The sequence below is a fragment of the Oncorhynchus masou genome, chromosome 1, assembly GCF_036934945.1.
Source record: "Oncorhynchus masou masou isolate Uvic2021 chromosome 1, UVic_Omas_1.1, whole genome shotgun sequence".
Lineage (NCBI taxonomy): Eukaryota > Metazoa > Chordata > Actinopteri > Salmoniformes > Salmonidae > Oncorhynchus > Oncorhynchus masou.
The window spans coordinates 63,297,256-63,320,035 of NC_088212.1; the positions used below are offsets into that span (position 1 = coordinate 63,297,256).

At 47.8% G+C, this 22,780-nt stretch overlaps 1 protein-coding gene across 1 annotated transcript; it reads left to right on the forward strand.

The window, feature by feature from the left end:
• The first annotated feature begins 4 nt into the window (after positions 1-4).
• On the forward strand, positions 5-18,383 carry LOC135547858 (malonate--CoA ligase ACSF3, mitochondrial-like). The gene is made up of 4 exons (XM_064977084.1): positions 5-516; positions 3,990-4,087; positions 4,479-4,585; positions 15,990-18,383. Exons 1-3 carry the CDS (start codon positions 309-311, stop codon positions 4,497-4,499), a joined length of 327 nt encoding a protein of 108 aa, XP_064833156.1. The 5' UTR covers positions 5-308; the 3' UTR covers positions 4,500-4,585; positions 15,990-18,383.
• Positions 18,384-22,780: the final 4,397 nt, after the last annotated feature.

The following is a 22,780-nucleotide window of genomic DNA, read 5'->3' on the forward strand; positions in this document are numbered from 1 at the left end:
ACCCGTGGGCCAAATTTGGCTCATGGGCCAACCAGTTGGGGAATCTTGATTTAGGATAATGTTTTACAGCTTTGTCATAATTTGATAAGGCCACACAGGGCCAGAGATAATTAGACACATGTAATAATCTGAAGTACCCCAAAAGGCCACTAGATGTCATCTTGTAATATTCACCCAAAAACTTGAAAGTCACCAAAATGCTGGTAGTTCACTGGTAAACTTAGAAAGTTTACAGTAATATACCCTCCCTTTGCAACCCTACTCCCTCTTGAAGCTACTCCAGTCAATGCTAAGGCCATTGAAAAGAGATGGCTTCATCAGAGCCTGGCCCTTTACTGTGTGTGACCCAGACTTCCCCCTCTAACCCCAGGCTGATGGTGTCTGGCTCGTCTGCCCTGCCTCAGCCCACCCTGCTACGCTGGGAGGAGATCACAGGACACACCCTGTTGGAGCGCTACGGCATGACAGAGATAGGCATGGCCCTGTCCAACCCCCTGGAGGGTCCTCGCATCCCAGGTACACACACCATTGACCACCACCATTTTCCTTTGTACAGTGATGTCATAACCTCACACACATCCAGAAACTGTATGACAGTGAGACTGTCTTTAATTCATATTACAACATGCAGACAGGCTCTTTTGGAGCGCTATCTTTTTGCCCTGTCTGACAGTTGTCTCAGTTGTCTGAGGAACATGGTGTTGATCAAACTATTTCTGTCTGGTTTACCTATGTTCTTATTCCAGGTGGTTTAGTATCAAAGCTCTATGTTGCTGCTGTTGTTGTTTCTGGTTCGATCCTCCGGGGACTGGAGGGCTGTGTTCCTGTCTTCAGTCTTTCCATTCCCCTTCTAGTCCTTTGAGTGAAGCATCTTCAAAGCAGCATTATGACAAGGCAGGCTAATTTGACTGTCAGTAGCCCAGCTAATGCGGTGTCTGTTGTTGTGAACGCTTGTTTGAAATAAAGAGGCAGGTTCTATTTAATCCTGGGAGGTGGTTATTAAGACCAGCCCTGAGACGCTGCGGTCGCATCGACATCTTTCCAGCAGCAGTCTATGAGACACTTGTGGAAGAGCGTGTGCGATGCCGTCTCCTTTTAAAGTAGGTGAAACAAATCAATAACAACCATAGAGCTCTCAGAAAAGAACACCCCTGCCCCCCCTTCCTCCACAGCACTCCACCCCTTCAAAACAACTGTCAACTGTTAACTAATCAACTTGTGTTTTATTATGAGTTTATTTATGACAGTCTATTAAAGACATGTATTGTTATTTTATGAGTGAGTATACACAGAGTTGTATTTGTGTCATGTTGGTGGTCGTAATTTGATTTATGTTTGGCTTCACACTGAGGAGTAGGCTATACCCTAATTCTATCTCTCTCTTAATCTATTCATTTCCATCTCATTTGTATTTTTTTCTTTCATTCTGTTTTTGTTTCCTCTTTTGTCTCCCCCCTCTAACACCAGCCCTGGCAGGAGACACATGTCCCCTTTCAGCAGAATGACTTTGAGCATCTCAACCCCCACCCTTTCACTTCACACCCTTTCACCCTCCCCCTTCTCTCCTCTCCCCTTTCCCCCTCTCTCTCCCCTCCATCTCACTTTCTCCCTTCCCTGTGCTTTGTGTTTGGGGGAGGTTGTGGGGAGGTTGTTGGGGGGTTTGAGCAGCAGTGCTCCAGGGGGCGCAGGGCTGTCAGTTCCCCAGGGCAGCCCAGAGAGAGCACAGCGTGAAGGAAGGCTGCTGAATTATGCATGGGGAAGGCAGGCTTGGAGCTACACCGCACACAGCTCTCTGCTCCTCTCCCTCCCTCCATCCTCGCCTCTCCTTTTCCTCCTCCTCTCTGCCTGGCTGGTCTCATTTGAAAACTCTAGCTGGCTGGTTGAGTGTGTGGCTGGCTGGCATGGCTGATGCTGCAGTCGTAATTAGAGGTTCAGATGGGCCCACTGATGGAGCCTTGTTAATGGGCCTCTGTGCAGTCAGGGGAGCTATTGTGTTTCTGACAGGGCTGTCGCCACAGGGCCGGCTACATTCCACTACACACACACACACACACACACACACACACACACACACACACACACACACACACACACACACACACACACACACACACACACACACACACACACACACACACACACACACACACACACACACACACACACACACACACACACACACACACACACACACACACACACACACACACACACACACACACACACACACACACACACACACACACACACACACACACACAACACACACACACACACACACACACACACACACACACACACACACACACACACACACACACACACACACACACACACACACACACACACACACACACACACACACACACACACACACACACACACACACACACACACACACACACACACACACACACACACACACACACACACACACACACACACACACACACACACACACACACACACACACACACACACACACACACACACACACACACACACACACACACACACACACACACACACACACACACACACACACACACACACACACACACACACACACACACACACACACACACACACACACACACACACACACACACACACACACACTCTTACTGTATATCTATAAAGCTATATTAATTCAACTCTGCTTTAATAGGCATGAAGAAAAGGGCAGTAATGAGGACGTCAGCATAATAAGATGTTATCTTATTCCTAATACCACTGGAATGTTGTTGTTGTTATTGTTTGAATTGATTATTTATGCTATTTTCGGCAGAGGGCTGATGTTGGCCATATCAGTTCATTAGTCATTTCCAGCTGTCACTCAACGACCTTATGCCCCTCTCAATGCTGTCTTCATTCCCCTGCATGGTTAGTAATTGTTCCCTGTGTGGAATGTGGGTAGAACACGGCTCTGTAATATTTCTATCTTCTATTTTGAGTTTCTAGTCACTCGTTTAGCCCTCGTCCCCTTTTTGTAATTCCCCTCCAGTCTTTCTGTTCTGCCTGTAGCCTTTGAAGTGGCAGTCAATCTCAATTATCAGTAAAGTAACGGTGACTTGAATGCTACATGGCTCCAAAATATGTCTGGCCTCCTTCCTGAATGGAGAGAAAAAGCGAGGGAGACCAAGAGGGGAAGAGCGAGAGATTGCTCGGGCTCAAGTATAAATGGATTTTGTTTAGTTTTGTGATTGAGGGGAGGAAGCTCTTTTTATCACCTCGTCGTTGGCAGCTTTCTGCTGTGTTTGGAGAGTGAGGAGGAATGAGGACACGCTGACGATTACCCAGCTCACTGGGACACAACCCTGGGAGAAAAACAACAAGACAGGGACTGAGATGGACGTCATCCTCTCACACAAAAAAAACCTTGAATGAAGGGGACAGGAGGGATGGGACAGGAAGTGGCTTTAGAGAGAAGACTGACTTGACAGAGATAAACTAGGCTGGTCTGGTTTTGAAACGATGGGAAGAGAGTTTGTATCTCTGTGCTTCTTGCTCTGCTGATGAAGTGGAAACGGAGTGTGTTTGATTGGCATTGCCAATCAGGGCTAAAGTTGATTAGATCAATATGAAGCAGGGAGTTATTTTGTAATCATGGCCTGTCTGCCCTGTTCTTTATTGGGAGAGCAGTGGCCTGTGAAATGACATGGCCCACAGTGTCACAGAGAGAGAGAGAGAGAGAGAGCAGGCTGCACAAAGGTTTCCTTCTCTTTTGGCGGAGGCAGTCATTAGAGCTTATCTCTCTATAGGTCAGACAGAACGAGAAAATGCCTCAGGAGAGGGGAATGTGTGTGCATTCATATGTGTAGGAGAAGGATTGTCATTAAATCACTATATTTTCATTTATTTTTGTTGATGCAAATATTTTGGACGTGAAAATGGTTTTACTTAAAACCATTTGCATTAATTGTGAGAGTGTAATTAGTTCCATTGTGTATGCATGATGTGAGTATTTAGCGTTGTTTGTGTGTGTGCAGGTGCAGTCGGTGTCCCTCTTCCAGGAGTGGAGGTTTGCATCGTCATGACGAAAGCAGCCAGCACCACCGTCGCCGAGGGCAACAGCAGAGAAACTCAGGTATTCAGCAGTCAGAAACACTCACATCCATAGATACATTAGAACTTCCAGATTCTGTAGAAAAAAATATATGTCTAAGCAGAATGTTAAAAAACATATACAGTTAGCATGTCCAGGACCCTGTCTGTCTTAGCCACCCACTGTAGTGTGTGTGTGTGTGTGTGTGTGTGTGTGTGTGTGTGTCTGTCTGTCTGTCTGTCTGTCTGTCTGTCTGTCTGTCTGTCTGTCTGTCTGTCTGTCTGTCTGTCTGTCTGTCTGTCTGTCTGTCTGTCTGTCTGTCTCTCTCTGTCTGTCTGTCTGTCTGTCTGTCTGTCTGTCTGTCTCTCTGTCTCTCTGTCTGTCTCTCTCTCTGTCTCTCTGTCTCTCTGTCTCTCTGTCTCTCTGTCTCTAGGTGCGTTGGAGGGGGAGCTGATGGTGCGGGGAGACCAGGTCTTCACAGAGTACTGGAACCAGAGGCCACCAGGGAGTCTTTCACTGAGGACGGCTGGTTCAAAACAGGTACAGTACACTGTCTGTCAGGAACACACTGTCATCTCATGATTTATTGACTGGTATGCAGCTACAGGACACAGGCTCATACCTTGAGGGACAGCCTGATGATACAATACTTCGAGAGGGCTGCGAAAGACTAGTGAATATTTCACATGACCTCTAGCTCATGTGAAATATTGGCTAGGGTTCACCATGTTCTCTCTACTTCACCAATCACACCCAGAAAACTGGATGAGGCACATTGTCAGAACTACGCTTGTCATGACCTCTCTTTCTCCAGGAGCTTTATTTAAACATTTAGAAAGAAGGCGTCTCGCTCCCCTTCAGTGACTGGCTTGTGATAAATGGAGGATGTGTGTTTTTGGTGCTGGGAGGCATTTCTTCTCTCTAAGTGGTTGTGACTCCTCTGTGGGTTGGGGAGAAGAAGAGCAGAGCTGTCAGTGGTGCAGAGGCCGACTAGGCCCTCTCTGGCCCAGTGCATTCCCCCAAGGAGCCCTGCTTTAGAACAGGGCTACAGGGAGAGAGGAGCTGCTCAGAGACAGAGAGATGGGCAGGGATAAAGGATGGAGAGAAGTGGGCAAGAAAGAGTGGAGGAGGTACAGATGGAGAAGGGGCTGCAGGGGGAGAGAGTTCGGGAGAGCTGGCAGGGAGGAAGGCGGGAGCTGGCAGGGTGGAGTGGGTTTAATTGGCTTTTAGGGCTGGAAGGACAGAGTTCCAGTGCGCCGCACGCTGCTGTCACACTCCATTAGGCCCACTGGCCGGATAATGAGAGCCAGCACAATCAGCTCCCAGCAGACAGAACAGCCAGCCAGTCAGTCCCCTAGCCAGCCGCTGCTACTGCCAAGCACCCTGCCTGCCTGCCCACCCGCCTGCCTGCCTGTTCCATCCTACATACACATGCACACACACACAAAGTCACACGCATCATCACCTCAGGCAGCCTGCTTGCCATGGCGACCCTGCATCCACCAGCTCCAAAGGCAGCTATATCCTCACTACCAGCGGAGGTTGGTGGGAGGAGCTATAAGAGGACGGGCACATTGTAATGGCTGGACTGGAATAGAGCGGAGTCAAACATTTGTTGGATTTGTTTGATACCGTTTCATTTATTCCATTCCAGCCATTACAATGAGCCTGTCCTCCTATAGCTTGTCGCAGCAGCCTCCTCTGCTCACCACAGCACTACTTTACATTTACATTGACATACCCTATATGCCCAGGTCTATTCACTCTATTCTGCTGCCCTTCTAGGTGTTAGGAGTGTCAGATCTGATGTCACCTCATCTGAAGGCTTCTGGCCAGTTCATGTATTTGAATAGGGAGGCTGGAGAAGGTGCGCAGATAGCCTTATTTGTAATGATAAACTCATGACACAGTGTCAGTTTTCACAATGCTACTCCCTGTCCAGTGCCTGGTTCTTTGTTTGTCATTATGTGTGATCTTGGCTCTGTTGGTAGGCAGGGTGAAAAGGTGTGAGATTCAGGACGAGTACTACTTACACTCTTCCTCACTTCCGCCGACTTCCTCTCACACTCATACCCTTTTCACCCTCACACCTACTCCCCCTCTTACATTCTCCCCCTCTCCACCAGCTCGCTTCTCCATCTAACACCCCTCCCTCCCTCCCTCCCTCCCCTCCCTCCCTCCCTCCCTCCCTCCCTCCCTCCCTCCCTCCCTCCCTCCCTCCCTCCCTCCCTCCCTCCCTCCCTCCCCCTCCCTCCCTCCCTCCCTCTCACCATCTCTTAAACCTCTCATCCTCCTATTGGATTTGACCCTATTGGATTTGACCCTGTGTGCTCACCCTTTACCACACACACAGACTCCCTCAGGCAAAAGGGGGGGGGGGATGAGAGGACGAGAGAGGAAGAAAGCGAGGGAGAGAGGGAGGAAGAGAAAAGAACCTTGAGAGCCAAGAGGTCAACATGGTTTCTGTTTGCCTGGCGGTCTCTTTAATTGGGTAAGTGTGGCCCTGCTGCAGCCTGACTGGCACCTCTATGGATAAGCTGTCACCCTGTTGAGCGCTCACTTTGCGCCCATCTCCACACCACGTTTGTTCCCATTGATTTTCCTCACTTCTCTTTGTGTCAACTCACTCACTCGGCCTCTCCTCTCCTCCAATCTGCCCTGCTTTCAAATGTACTCCTCAGTAGCTCCCTTTCAGCTGTCTGTGTCTGCTAGATTACCTACCAAGGAGAGGGACAGTGTGTGTCAGTCTCGTTAACTGGCCAGGGACTCCAGGCCACCTTTTGAGCAGATCATTCACACTGGTTTAGAGTTACTGACTGTTTGACTGGGGTCTACCATGCCAATGGCCTCCCAAGTATACAGCACTAATGATGAGCCAGTCTCTGGACGTGGTAACTGAAACCTTGCCTCCGCTAGTCTCATTCCTCTATCAGGATCTTAACATCTTTTCAACCTGGTGACACACAAGCACGCAGACGGTGTGAGGAACCCTGTCAAGGCCTAACGCCATCATGAATTCATAACCAATGTTGTAGATGGATCGTTATCTTCGACTCACTCCATGAGATATTGACTGTTGTGGTCAGATTTCGTCTGCCTCTGGTGTTTGTGTGCAGGCTGCCTGCCTGTGTGGTTAGGCTCTTACTAATAAGGTTTTTCCATTGTGCCAGTGGAGTCCTTAAGACTGTCCCTCGTAAACAAGACCATTAATTTTATTAGCGGTAGGGCTACAGAGATAGAAATGGAGAGAGGGAGAGGTAGAGACTGGGAGAAGTGGGGTTCAGCTGGTCTCAAGCGCTCTAGCAGGACAGCTCACTCTTTTTCCCCGGGAATGGATTATGCGCTGAAAAACAATAAATAAATAAATATATCAATAAATAAAGATGGCTGGGAGGGAAAGCATTAGCAATTTTCCAAATGCTGCGTGCACATACTTATGAATAATGGATGCGTCCTAAAAGTTGCCAGTGCTCGGGTAAGCACTGTTTGGGGACTACACATTAGCCTTGCTGTGCTCGTAAATAACAGGCAGGCTTGGATGTGGGTGTGCAGGCCACTGGAGGGAGAGGGGAGAATGTTAACTAGGAGAAGAGGAGAGGAGTGGAGCTCATCCTCCCTCAGCTCATCTCAGGGCAGAGAGGAGAGCAGAACCTCTCACAGAGACAGGCTCATTACCATTACTTTACCACACACACACGCACATGCACGCACGCACACACACACACACACACACACACACACACACACACACACACACACACACACACACACACACACACACACACACACACACACACACACACACATATACTACAGTGCATTTGGAAAGTATTCAGACCCCTTCCCTTTTCCCACATTTTGTTAGGTTATTCTAAAATCAATTTTATTCCTCATCAATCTACAAACAATACCCCATAATGACAAAGGGAAAACAGGTTTTTAGAAATGTTTGCAAATTTACTAAAAATAAAAAACCTACCTTATTTACATAAGTATTCAGACCCTTTGCTATGAGACTTGATATTGATCTCAGGTGCATCCTGTTTCCATTGATCATCCTTGAGATGTTTCTACAACAGCATGATGGCAGCATCATGCTGTGGGGATGTTTTTCAGCGGCAGGGACTGGGAGACTAGTCAGGATCGAGGTAAAGATGAACAGATCAAAGTACAGAGAGATCCTTGATGAAAACCTGCTCCAGAGCCCTCAGGACCTCAGACTGGGGTGAAGGTTCACCTTCCAACAGGACAACGACCCTAAGCACACAGCCAAGACAACGCAGGAATGGCTTCGGGACAAGTCTCTGAATGTCTTTGAGTGGCCCAGCCAGAACCCGGACATGAACCCGATCAAACATCTCTGGAGAGACCTGAAAATAGCTGTGCAGCAACGCTCCCCATCAAACCTGACAGAGCTTGAGAGGATCTGCAGAGAAGAATGTGAGAAAGAATGGGTGTGCGAAGCTTGTAGCGTCATACCCAAGAAGTCTCGAGGTTGTAATCGCTGCAAAAGGTGCTTCAACAAAGTACTGATTAAAGGGTCTGAATACTTATGTAAATGAGATATTTCTTTTTTTTTTCATACATTTCCAAAAATTTCTAAAAACCTGTTTTTGCTTTGTCATTATGGGGTATTATGTGTAGATTGATGAGGGGGAAAACAATTGAATCCATTTTAGAATACAGCTGTAAGGTAATAAAATGTGGAAACGGTCAATGGGTCTGAATACTTTCCTCATATACTGTATATTTGATTTTTGTTTTATACTTGAAGTTATAGAATCAAAATAATATTGCGATACTCTCATTTATAGATTTTCTACACAATCATTAGTCTGTGGTCCGTTGATTTTGTGTGTAGTTTGTTCTATGGCCGTATTTGTCATTCAATCAGCAAATATTTTTGACATTTGTGTGTGTGTGCTCAGTGCGTGTTAGGTTTGAAAGTTTTGCCAGTCGTAACCTCTCAGCTGAGGTGAAACTAGAGTCTGCAGGACAGACAGACAGTCAGTCAGCAGCCTTATTTTCCAGGCAGGCAGCCATCACTAGTGATTTAAGCATTCCTTCCCTCTCACCCTCCCCAATGTCACATTTCACCTCCGGTCACAACACAATGCCCCTCCCATGTCATGTTCCCCTCACGACTCTACCATTCACCCTCCCCTTGTTCCATTTCCCCTATGGTAAGGCTACACGTCCATTCTAATATGTTCCAATCAAGGTGTTGACATGTGGGACTCTGTGTATCCAAATACTCTGGTACAGGTATTGCAATTCAACACATTAAGCACTTGTGTCTGCAGGATATGTGGTAAACCACTAGTTCTACATTGAAATGCTATAAACATTCTGTGTGCCCAAAGAAGAAACAAAGACTCCGGGAGGACAGCCCACATTAGATTTATTGACCTACTCTACTTTTGTCTTGGCATTGATTTTCTCTTTTTACTGGAAAGACTGATAGATGAATAGTGAATCTTTTCTGATCTGGCTGTCAACTGTGGGTATGCTGTGGCTGATGGCAGATGGAAAGGGATGGAGGGAGCACTTTGTGTTATTCTGATAGAGTTGGCCATGAGAGGAGAGGATGGAGGTATCGGTAGGATGGAAGGAACAGGCTGTAAGTATACCAGCATTACCGCTACAGTGTAGGCAGTGTGCTGCCATGTTGATCTCTGCTATGTCTTGGCATACATGGGTTCGGTTTAGATTCTAGGGAGCTTGCTACTGCACCGGCTCGGTGTGTCAAACATGGTGAACAGTTGCATGCAAACTGTAGTCAAGTAGTTAGCTTAAGTACACGCCAGATCTCCCGGGAGAGGTTATCAATCGTAAAAGTTTGTTCCCTATCTCACCAAGACGATAATCAACCGCGAGCAACATAGTCAGTAACATTAACATAAAGCAATTCTCTCCCTTTAATTGCATTGTATTAAACAAATGAGATCACTCATCCAAGTGCGAAGCCGCTTTCTTGTACGATATTAATTACGCAAAAAGGAGCCCTGACAAAAGTTAAGGATGATAAATAACATCAGAGCTGGTGATTTTTGTCAGCGGTTGTCTGTTATTCATCCTCATTAGCTGTTCCATTTAGCCGCCTGGGTTTTAATGTTGGCATTAATATTAATGTCTCCCTGCTTTGTGTTGACTGTTGTTCTTAAAGAGGGATGGCTGTGAACAGAGTAGCAGACCCCCCCCCATTCACCCAGCTCCGATAAGGCCTTCTCCTCTTGCTGTGATGCTGGATGTTCTCACTGAGAACATGGCTACTGGCTTATCTTCATCACTACGCTACTTAGTTGGTTGATGGCTGATGGCTGAAAATGCTGACTGACTGATACAGGACTGACTTGATGTCTTTCAACTGGCACAGACGTTGTTCCATGTGTCCCTCTCTCACACCTAGCAGCGGCGCCTGGAGTTGACAGAAGTGTGTGTGTGTGTGTGCCGTTGAGCGTGGCCTTTGTCAATTGTCTCACTCTGCCCTTTCTAGAGCCCCCTCACATACCAAAAACCTCCTACGGTGTAACCTTACCACTGAGTGTGCCCAGATCACCCAGAGACAAGTGTGGGTGTATGTTTGTGCCTCTGTGTTTTCTCTGGCTTTGGGCAGTGCTGACTGTCACTTCCCTGCCCTTTTCCCTGTCTCAGACTTCGCCAGGCTTGAGGTCATGGTGGCAGGCAGTGGGAGACAGACACTGGGAAGGTGCTGAGGTGGAAAGAGTGGAGACATGCCACTGCAGACCAGGAACTTTCTCTGCACTCCATCTTCTGTTCCGTTCTTTCCTCACGCCACTGTTTTTCATTTCTTCCGTTCCATCCATCTCTTTTTTCCCCCCATGCCTACGAAGGAGATGAAAGCCCAGCGCAATTAGGCTTCTTATCGTTTTAATTAAGAAAGCCACTCGTCCATATCTCCCTCCTCCTCCGCTTGTCCTCCACAACAGTACAGAGACTGGGATGCCAAATCACAAGTATTCTTCAGTGTGTCCTGGTAACACACTTCCAAAAGCCTCCCTCTCCATTTTTATCGGTTTCTTCTCCAATCACTATTCCCAGTGGTCCCTCATTCCAAACAGGCGCTGTTTCTCTCTCCTTATTTTCCCCTTCCTCAAAGACAGAAGGGCACAAAAGCCATTGTCAAGTGAGCACCAAGTGTCTCAAAGTCAGCTGAAGTGTGTTTGACTGTACTCTATGTTAGTAATACAGTGGGGCAAAAAAGTATTTAGTCAGCCACCAATTGTGCAAGTTCTCCCACTTAAAAAGATGAAACAGGCCTGTAATTTTCATCATAGGTACACTTCAACGATGACAGACAAAATGAGAAAAGAAAATCCAGATAATTACATTGCAGGATTTTTAATTAATTTATTAGCATATTATGGTGGAAAATAAGTATTTGATCAATAACAAAAGTTTATCTCAATACTTTGTTTATATACCCTTTGTTGGCAATGACAGAGGTCAAATGTTTTCTGTAAGTCTTCACAAGGATTTCACACACTATTGCTGGTATTTTGGCCCATTCCTCCATGCAGATCTCCTCTAGAGCAGTGATGTTTTGGGGCTGTTGCTGGGCAACACGGACTTTCAACTCCCTCCAAAGATTTTCTATGGGGTTGAGATCTGGAGACTGGCTAGGCCACTCCAGGACCTTGAAATGCTGATGGTAGGCTTTGTTACTTTGGTCCCAGCTCTCCCAGCTCTCTGCTCTCTGCAGGTCATTCACTAGGTCCCCCCGTGTGGTTGTAGGATTTTTGCTCACCTTTCTTGTGATCATTTTGAACCCACGGGGTGAGATCTTGCGTGGAGCCCCAGATCGAGGGAGATTATCAGTGGTCTTGTATGTCTTCCATTTCCTAATAATTGCTCCCACAGTTGATTTCTTCAAACCAAGCTGCTTACCTATTGCAGATTCAGTCTTCCCAGCCTGGTGCAGGTCTACAATTTTGTTTCTAGTGTCCTTTGACAGCTCTTTGGTCTTGGCCATAGTGGAGTTTGGAGTGTGACTGTTTGAGGTTGTGGGCAGGTGTCTTGTATACTGATAACAAGTTCAAACAGGTGCCATTAATACAGGTAACGAGTGTAGGACAGAGGAGCCTCTTAAAGAATAAGTTACAGGTCTGTGAGAGCCAGAAATCCTACAATGTGATTTTTTTTTTTCATTTTGTCTGTCATAGTTGAAGTGTACCTATGATGAAAATTGCAGGCCTCTCTCATCTTTTTAAGTGGGAGAACATGCACAATTGGTGGCTGACTAAATACTTTTTTGCCCCACTGTATGTCTGTCTGCTGTGAGTGTAGACCCCTTTCCCCTCAGACATCATTGAACAGTAAAGAGGGGTGAAGTGAAAAGCTATGCATATATTCCCCTCCAACCCCATGGCATTTCAGGCATCTGTAGTCATGTAAAACATGTTCTCATTCTACTTTCTATTTACATGAGAACGGGGCTACACGCCTGTGACTAAATTATTCCTGGCTTTTGGGGTTTTCTTCCTTAAAACCGAAGGGAAGGAAGGGGAAACTGTAAATACACTATTACTGATGTTAACACCCATCCAGTTCCTCTCCTCCCCTCATCCTCCCTTCCTCCCCCGTTGCCCCGGCCTATCAGTGCAGAGCAGTGGTCTGTGAAGAAATTCCCAATATCTAAATTTACACACTGTATCAATCTTGTTTAATAGACTGGAAAGCTTATTGCTCCGGCGCGGAGCCGGGAGAGAGGGCAGCGGTGATAAATTGCGGCGTCCCTGCGACAGCCGCCCGTGATGTATAATGAAATATTTATGATTTATCCCGGCTAATAAACTGAAATGAAGTGCGTGATGTATGGGAACAGATGGGCCCTCTATTGATGCTGTGCTCGGTGGAGGCAGGGAGGAGAGAGAGAGAGAGAGGGGAGAAAGAGAGAGGAGAGGGAGGGAGGCAGGCAATGGGAGAGGAAGAGACACTGTAGAAAGGAGGGGGGAGGGGGGAGAGAGAGAGTGAGAAAGGAGAGATGGGATGGAGGAGTCGCAGTACTGAAAGAGGAGCGTGCTGAAAGAGGCAGGATGGATAGAGAGATGAAGAGTTGAGAGGAAAGATAAATGCATTTTGGGAGGTTGAGATGATTAAGTGCGCGAGTGATAGAGAGGAGATGAGAGACTGTAACTAAACTGGTTTTGATTTATGCCCAAGTCTTTATCTAGTATTTCCTTAGCTTGATACCATATACGATGGCAAGTGTGTACTATGCATATGATAATGTACACTGATATGATCTGAGTCATAGAAGGTAGAGGTGACTATATCGTCTGGTAAAAGTGAGACTGAATAGAAGGTCATGTCGTAGTTCTCTTCTCCTGATGCTTTATCTCTAATGAAGGCAGTCAGAGAGAGAGACAGAGAGAGAGAGAGAGAGGCTGAGTGACCTTGTGGATGTGTCACCTGCTGCACCTTCCACTTGTCCTCCACCAGTCACCACCCACCAGCCTTGGGCCAGGCCCCGTTCTCCAGCACCTGCTTAACCCCCTCACAAATCCTAATACATCCCCACCACTCTCACACAGCCCAATACATCCCCACACCTCTCAGGCTGCCCAATACATCCCCACACCTCTCACGCTGCCCAATACATCCCCACACCTCTCAGGCTGCCCAATACATCCCCACAGCTCTCACGCTGCCCAATACATCCCCACAGCTCTCACGCTGCACAATACATCCCCACACATCTCACGCTGCCCAATACATCCCCACACATCTCACGCTGCCCAATACATCCCCACACCTCTCACGCTGCCCAATAAATCCCCACACCTCTCAGGCTGCCCAATACATCCCCACACATCTCACGCTGCCCAATACATCCCCACACCTCTCACGCTGCCCAATACATCCCCACACCTCTCAGGCTGCCCAATACATCCCCACACCTCTCAGGCTGCCCAATACATCCCCACACCTCTCACGCTGCCCAATACCATCCCCACACCTCTCAGGCTGCCCAATACATCCCCACACCTCTCACGCTGCCCAATACATCCCCACACCTCTCAGGCTGCCCAATACATCTCCACACCTTTCACACAGCCTTCATTTCCCTCTCCCTGCCTCAGCTGGGGACTCTGTAATGATCCACCAGGACTCTCGCCTTCTCCACACCTCCCCCTCACCCTCTCTACCTCTCTCAGTCCCACACTCATCCACCACAATGACCCACTTCCCCTCCTCATCATCCCCCAGCCCCAGCTGAGCCCTCACACTCAATAACCAGCCCCCACCCACCCAACACACACACACACACACACATGAACTCTCCCTTCCACACACCACTTTCAAACACACACACACCCATCCAATACTCCCCCGGGGTAACACCAGTAGGTGTCTAGCATGGCTCTTCTGTCTGAGGTCACAGTATGACAGACAGTCAGTGTTCCTCTCCTCAGCCTCTCTCTGAGCCCTGGCTGGTAGGTGTGGCGTTTCCACTAAGAGAAAGTGTTACCTAGTGATGAGGTGTCAGGTGGCCTGGATGTCAGCCAGCTCCCAGATATAGTCCACGGTTGTTTGTGTTTTTATATATTATATAGGCTGTTGTTCTTACAGTGCCACTGAGACAGCCCAGCACACCTGAGTCTTGGCGTTGTGCTGCTAATCAGTGGTGGGCATGGGGGAGGTAATTAAGGGGAACTCCAGCTGCTCTCTCTCTCTCTCTCTCTCTCTCTCTCTCTCCCTCTATCATCCCTCTCAGCTATTTGCCCAAGAGATAGAGGCAAAGCAGGTTGAATGCATCAGCAGCCTGGGTGTGTGTGTGTTTTCATGCCTGTGTGTAGCGTCCAGGATATTGCCATTCACCTGCTGATTGATGGAGCTCTCAGTCTCAGCTGTTCTGCTGTGGTCTGTGGACTGTGCTGGCCATGTTTACTGGGGTTCCTCTGAGTCTCTGACGCACTAATCAAGCAGGCCTGCGTTGTGGTACTGTGAGTCTCAGACACACTGAGCAGGCCTGCGTTGTGGTACTGTGAGTCTCAGACACACTGAGCAGGCCTGCGTTGTGGTACTGTGAGTCTCAGACACACTGAGCAGCAGGCCTGCGTTGTGGTACTGTGAGTCTCAGACACACTGAGCAGGCCTGCGTTGTGGTACTGTGAGTCTCAGACACACTGAGCAGGCCTGCGTTGTGGTACTGTGAGTCTCAGACACACTGAGCAGGCCTGCGTTGTGGTACTGTGAGTCTCAGACACACTGAGCAGGCCTGCGTTGTGGTACTGTGAGTCTCAGACACACTGAGCAGGCCTGCGTTGTGGTACTGTGAGTCTCAGACACACTGAACAGGCCTGCGTTGTGGTACTGTGAGTCTCAGACACACTGAGCAGGCCTGCGTTGTGGTACTGTGAGTCTCAGACACACTGAGCAGGCCTGCGTTGTGGTACTGTGAGTCTCAGACACACTGAGCAGGCCTGCGTTGTGGTACTGTGAGTCTCAGACACACTGAGCAGGCCTGCGTTGTGGTACTGTAGTCTCAGACACACTGACCCAGGCCTGCGTCTCTCCCTCCTGTGAGTCCAGACACACTGAGCAGGCTATATTACACCCGTTGTGGTACTGTGAGTCTCAGCCAAGTCATGAGTCTGACACACTGAACAGGCCTGCGTTGTGGTACTGTGAGTCTCAGACACACTGAGCATGCCTGCGTTGTGGTACTGTGAGTCTCAGACACACTGAGCAGGCCTGCGTGGTTATGCCACCCACCCTCTCTCCCTCCTCCACACACAAGCCTATATTACATCCAATATGCCAAGTCATATGACAACCCGGTGGGAGTAGGGGTTGAATGATGGAGTGTGTGCGTTTTTTCAGTACATGGTAGATGTGCATGCCTTTGATAAATGAGGACTGTTAAGCAATTTTTTTTTAGCGTGGACTTGTTTTTCTGTGTTTCTCCTATCTAAGCCAGGTATCCCTTGTTTGCATGGTGTCCTGCAGGGGACACAGTGGTCTATACGGATGGAGTGTACTGGGTCATGGACCGCACCTCTGTGGACAGCATAAAGAGTGGAGGCTATAGGATCAGTGGTCTGGAGGTGCAGCGACCACTGCTAGCCCACCCTGATACCACAGGTAAACACCCCCTCACTGACTCCTTCATGGTGCTTTTCCACTGCAGGGACTTACACTGGCGCTTGGCCTAAAGACGCAGACATTTGTGTTTCCATGGCTGGCACCATTAAGATTAGCACCATTTTTTTTTTAGATTGGTTGGATTTAAACAACATTAATCATTTGACTCGTTGACATATTACAGTAGCTTTAAGGGTGTTGTCGATGTGTGGTGACCCCTGACCTCTCAGATGTGGCTGTGATTGGTGCTCGGGACGCCACCTGGGGACAGAAGGTGACAGCGGTGGTGCGGAGCATGACCCTGTCAGAGCTGAAGACCTGGGGCAGGTTACAGGCAAAACAAAGGACATTATTGTCACACTAGTTTTATAGCGCCATGAAGCAGCATTAGTAAAATATAAATATATATATATATATAAACATTAAAACTCCCAATAAATGTTGAGGTATCACTCCATACAGGTGCTTATAAATCATAGATCTACTGTAGATTGGTTGGTATGTCTGCTAGCTTGCTGTGCTTTGTCATGCTGCTCCATTCCATCAACCATTTGGTGTTCATGGTTCTGTGGCTTTACTATTTGGGAACATGCGAAAACCTTAAATTATGTGTTTTTGAAAATAGAATTTTGTCCACTGCATTTATTGAATTAGAGGAAGACTTCACTGCTCAGTCCCCCGGGGAGTCATCCAGACCTGTTTATAGTAACTGCTGCTGAAGCCTCAAAATCAATAGCAACCTAACTACTGAGAGAGAGAGAGAGAGAGAGAGAGAGAGAGAGAGAGAGAGAGAGAGAGAGAGAGAGAGGGAACTCTCATTTAACTGAAGGGGCCAAGGAACAATGTGGACTGATGAAGGGAGCTGAGGAAAGAATAGAGAGAGAGGGAGGAGAAGAAAGAAGGGATGATGATGGAGGTCTGTCAGGCAGGCAAGCCGTTGCTGTTTTCGGTCTTGGCTTCTTTTTTGTTCTAAATGTCACTATGGTTTTATTTTGCCCCCCAACACTGGCAGAAGACACATGTCCCTTTCTGTGGAATGGCTCAGGCAATCTCTCTCCCTCCTTGTGCCCCCCCCCTCTCTTACTTGCTGTCTGTATTCTTTCTTTCTGTCTCCCTCTGTCTATCTCCCTCCATCTGTCTTTGTCTTTCTCTCTATCACTCTCTGCCCACCCCATTTGTGTGTTTGTGCGTGTCTGTTTGTGCTGCGGGCTCCATATGGTGTGGGGGTGTGCCGGCCCTACTGCTGTGCCCTGCTGGTCCTGCATGGTGGATTAGCAGCGCTGCCTGTCTGCCAATGACCCTGTCACCTCCCACCCACAGGTGCTGCCTGCGGACGGGCAAGCACAGGGCCAAGGCAGGGCCAGCCAGGGTGAAGGAGATGGAGAGGATGAACAGAAAGGGAGGTGGAGAAGGAGGGGGGGGCATGGATGCTCACTCCTCAGTGCCCCGGCTTCAGCTGTCACCCTGTATCTGTGTCAAGCGCTGTGTTCCTCACTAGCTATTGCAGACACACACAAACACTAACATACACACACATACATACATACATACATACATGCATACATACATACACACACAACAGGCAGAGCCTCTGAGACATGGGTGTGTGAACAAGCCCCATTAGAGAGAGAGACACACACACACACACACACACACACACAGTTGTCTGACACAGCCATGCAGCCACATGTATAGAGAGAAATGCAGAGAGAGAGAGAGACAGACCCATCTGCTGCGAGGGACAGAAGTACGCTCTGCTACAATATGATTTGTTGATTTACTATTCTCTGTCTATCGCCACAACACAGCCATTAGATAATAAAAAACGCTGCAGGCTTCACGACTCGACATAACAACCATGCATTCAAAATGGCAGACATTTAATTAGCTCAGCCTTGTGTTTTTGCCTTGACTATTTGTTTTTACTTCATGCTGATTGTATTGTTTTGTATTAACCAAATAGGAAATGTCTTGAAGCAGTCTGGGGGATATTACCGAGGGAGAGAGACGCTCTAGTGCATATGAAGGACGTTGTCTTATCTCTCAAACTGACTGCAACACCAGGGGCTCAGCCTTTGTTCCACTGTAATTGTTATTGTGTGTACGCTCAAGTAGTGTCTCGTGGCTTTGTGCCTGTGTGTGTGTGCGTGCCTGTGTGGGCGTGCCTGTGTGGGCGTGCCTGTGTGTGCGTGCCTGTGTGTGTGTGCGTGCCTGTGTGTGCGTGCCTGTGTGTGCGTGCCTGTGTGGGCGTGCCTGTGTGGGCGTGCCTGTGTGTGCGTGCCTGTGTGTGCGTGCCTGTGTGGCCTGTGTGGGCGTGCCTGTGTGCGTGCCTGTGTGGGCGTGCCTGTGTGGGCGTGCCTGTGTGTGCGTGCCTGTGTGTGCGTGCCTGTGTGTGCGTGCCTGTGTGTGCGTGCCTGTGTGGGCGTGCCTGTGTGGGCGTGCCTGTGTGTGCGTGCCTGTGTGTTAAGCAGTAGAAGAGTTAATATGCGCATGCCTTTATATGTGTTTCAGTCCTGTGTGTTAATTGTCATGTGTTGTGTTTGAGAGCACATGGCTCCATACACCATCCCTACAGGCCTGGTCCTTGTGGAGGAGATGCCCAGGATCCAGATGGGGAAGGTCAACAAGAAGTGCCTAGTCAAGCACTTCTTCTCCAGCTAACTAGTAGAGAAGCCTGCACCTCCTTCATGGCCCACCTCCTCCATGACACCTCCCTCCAGAAGGAGCAGAGACCCTCCTCATACTACAGTGAACCATCGAGATGTGCTCCAAGTGACTGACTCACCAGACAGTGGTCTGGGGAAGAATGAAGAGACCTCATTGAGGATCCCACTAACTACACCACTGACCCCACTCAGCTCTCAGTTACCGTAGGATTGTTCACTACTGGGCCTGGAGGCACTTATCTCAACAGTGCTGTCTTACACGTGATTCAACTGCTGTGGAGATATATTTAGTTTGGCTGCTATGACAGCGAACTGATTTAATACGATAAGGCTGTGGTGCCTTCTTTAAAGACTGAGTGCTGCGATCATTAGCATGACTGGAGATCATGACATGAATAATTATGCCAACACACAAGTACATTAGGAAACCGTGAAAATGATAAGAGCAGCAAGAGATCCTTGACATTATACACAGAAGAAGAAGAAGAGGGGAGTACAGTGCATTCTTAAATTGTTCATAATTACCATCCAGATGGATGCCCTTGAATTGGCAATGAAGTTTATTTTAATGTAATAAAATGGGTGATGTATGGACATGCCGTTTTTTGGTGTTTGGTTTATTGATTGCAGCCTTGCTTAATATTCAGCTACTGTGTAAGGGGTGACATAGTGTGTGTGTGTGTGTGTGTGTGTGTGTGTGTGTGTGTGTGTGTGTGTGTGTGTGTGTGTGTGTGTGTGTGTGTGTGTGTGTGTGTGTGTGTGTGTGTGTGTGTGTGTGTGTGTGTGTGTGTGTGTGTGTGTGTGTGTGTGTGTGTGTGTGTGTGTGTGTGTGTGTGCGTGCAGCTGTGGGTACACAGGTGTGATGAGAGCCTAGAGGCAGAGAGGAAGGAGTCTAGATAGAGAAGTGTCCCCCAGCTGGAAATCCTCCTCCTCCTTTCTTCTCCATCATCCTCCTCTCTTTTCATCTCTCCTCCCACACGGGCTACTGTGAGAGACAGTGACTACATCCTTCATTGTTTGACACCATCATCATGGGTCAAGAACAGAAAACATGAGCATTCCCTCTTCGCAGAATGGCGACATTTCATATACTATATTGAATAAAAATATAAACGCATCATGTAAAGTGTTGGTCCCATGTTTCATGAGCAGAAATAAAATATCTCAGAAGTGTTCCATATGCACAAAAATGTCTCAGATTTTGTGCATAAATGTGGTTACATCCCTGTTAGTGAGCATTTCTCTTTTGCCAAGATAATCCATCCATGTGGCAGGTGTGGCATATCAAGAAGCTGATTAAACAGCATGATCATTACAAAGGTGCATGTTGTGCTGGGGACAAAAAAAAGGCCACTCTAAAATGTGCAAGTTTTGAGGACTCGTTAATTTGGCATGCTCACTGCAGGAATGTCCACCAGAGCTGTTGCCAGAGAATGTAATGTTCATTTTTCTACCATAAACCGCCTCCAACGTTGTTTTAGAGACTTTGGCAGTACGTCCAACTGGCCGCACAACCGCAGACCACATGTAACCACGCCAGCCCAAGAACTCCACACCCGGCTTCTTCACCTGCGGGATCGTCTGAGACCAGCCACTCGGACAGCTGATGAAACTGGGTTTGCACAACCAAATAATTTCTGCACACTGTCAGAAACCGTCTCAGGGAAGCTCATCTGCGTGCTCTTCATCCTCACCAGGGTCTTGACCTAATTGCAGTTTTGTAAACAACTTCAGCTGGAAAATGCTCACCTACGAGGGCCACAGGCATGCTGGAGAAGTGCTCTTCAGGTATGAATCCCGGTTTCAACTGTACTGGGCACACAGCATGTTTGGCAAATCTAGCAATTTGCTGATGTTAATGTAGTGAACAGAGTGCCCCATGGTGACTGTAGGGTTATGGAATGGACAGGCATAAGCTACGTACAATGAACACCATTTGAAAAGAAATCTATGGTAATTTGAATGCACAGAGATACCGTGACGAGATCCTGAGGCCCATTGTCGTGCCATTCATCTGCTGCATCACTTCATGTTTCAGCTTGATAATGCACAGACCCATGTTACAAAGATCTTTACAAAATACCTGGAAGCTGAAATTGTCCCAGTTCTTCCATGGCCTGCATACTCACCAGACATCACCCATTGAGCATGTTTGGGATGCTCTGGATCGACTTGTATGATACCGTGTTCCAGCTCGCTCCAATATCCAGCAACTTTGCACAGCCATTGAAGAGGAGTGGGGACAACATTCCACAGGCCTGATCAACTCTATGTAAAGGAGATGTGTTGCGCTGCCTGAGGCAAATGGTGGTCACACCAGATACTGACTGGTTTTCTGATCCACACCCCTACTTTTTTTTAAGGTGTCTGTGACCAACAGATGCATATCTGTATTCCCAGTCATGTGAAATCCATAGATTAGGGCCTAATTCATTTATTTCAATTGACTCATTTCCTTCTATGAACTGTAACTTAACATTTTTGAAATTGTTGCATGCTATATTTTTGGTATGTGACTACACAAAGACTCCATGGGTTCTGAGGAAGACAGACTCAAAAGTACTGCTACCATTGATGTGTTGGCTTGTTAAGCGCAGCCAGAGGCAACATCCTGTTCAATATGAAAATAGAGTTTGTATATCATTTAATATACAATTTGATAGTCTGTACACACCCTTGAAAATAGCAGAGTAAAATTCAGTTGGAGGTGTCGGAGGCAGGGGGAGATCTGTGTAGTTAGCCAATGTATCAGAGCCCCAACGTTGCTTCTCTTTGTGTTAGCATCTTTGGGAGTGATCTTGTATAAATGATGTTACGGTATGGCGCAGCTCCATATCAATAAATCAGCACAATTACAGTGTGTGTGCCAAGCAGCAGGCAGGCAGGTCTGGAGCCTGGCAGCATCAGGCTGGGAGCCAGTGGTGCTGCTGGGCAAACCTGGGTTACTGGCTCCCTGAGACCTGGCAGCCTGCTAACACAGATACACACTACAATACAGCGTGGAGAGAGAGGTACAGTAGAGAGAGGAAGACAACACAGGTACCTACAGTACAGCGTGGAGAGAGGGGTACAGTAGAGAGAGGAAGACAACACAGGTACCTACAGTACAGAGTGGAGAGAGGGGTACAGTAGAGAGAGGAAGACAACACAGGTACCTACAGTACAGAGTGGAGAGAGGGGTACAGTAGAGAGAGGAAGACAACACAGGTACCTAAGACAACACAGGTACCTACAGTACAGCGTGGAGAGAGGGGTACAGTAGAGGAAGACAACACAGGTACCTACAGTACAGCGTGGAGAGAGGTACAGGAGAGGAAGACAACACAGGTACCTACAGTACAGCGTGGAGAGGGGTACAGTAGAGAGAGGAAGACAACACAGGTACCTACAGTACAGAGTGGAGAGAGGGTACAGTAGAGAGAGGAAGACAACACAGGTACCTACAGTACAGCGTGGAGAGAGGTACAGTAGAGAGAGGAAGACAACACAGGTACCTACAGTACAGAGTGGAGAGAGGGTACAGTACCTACAGTACAGCGTGGAGAGAGGGTACAGTAGAGAGAGGAAGACAACACAGGTACCTACAGTGTGGAGAGAGGGTACAGTAGAGAGAAGACAACACAGGTACAGGAAGACAACACAGGTACAGTACAGAGTGGAGAGAGGGGTACAGTAGAAGAGGAAGACAACACAGGTACCTACAGTACAGGTACAGTAGAGAGGAAGACAACACAGGTACCTACAGTACAGAGTGGAGAGAGAGGGTACAGTAGAAGAGGAAGACAACACAGGTACCTACAGAGTGGAGAGAGGGTGGACAGGTACCTACAGTACAGAGTGGTACAGGGGTACAGTAGAGAGAGGAAGACAACACAGGTACCAGTAGAAAGAGGAAGACAACACACAGTACAGAGTGGAGAGAGGGGTACAGTAGAGAGGGGTACAGTAGAGGAAGACAACA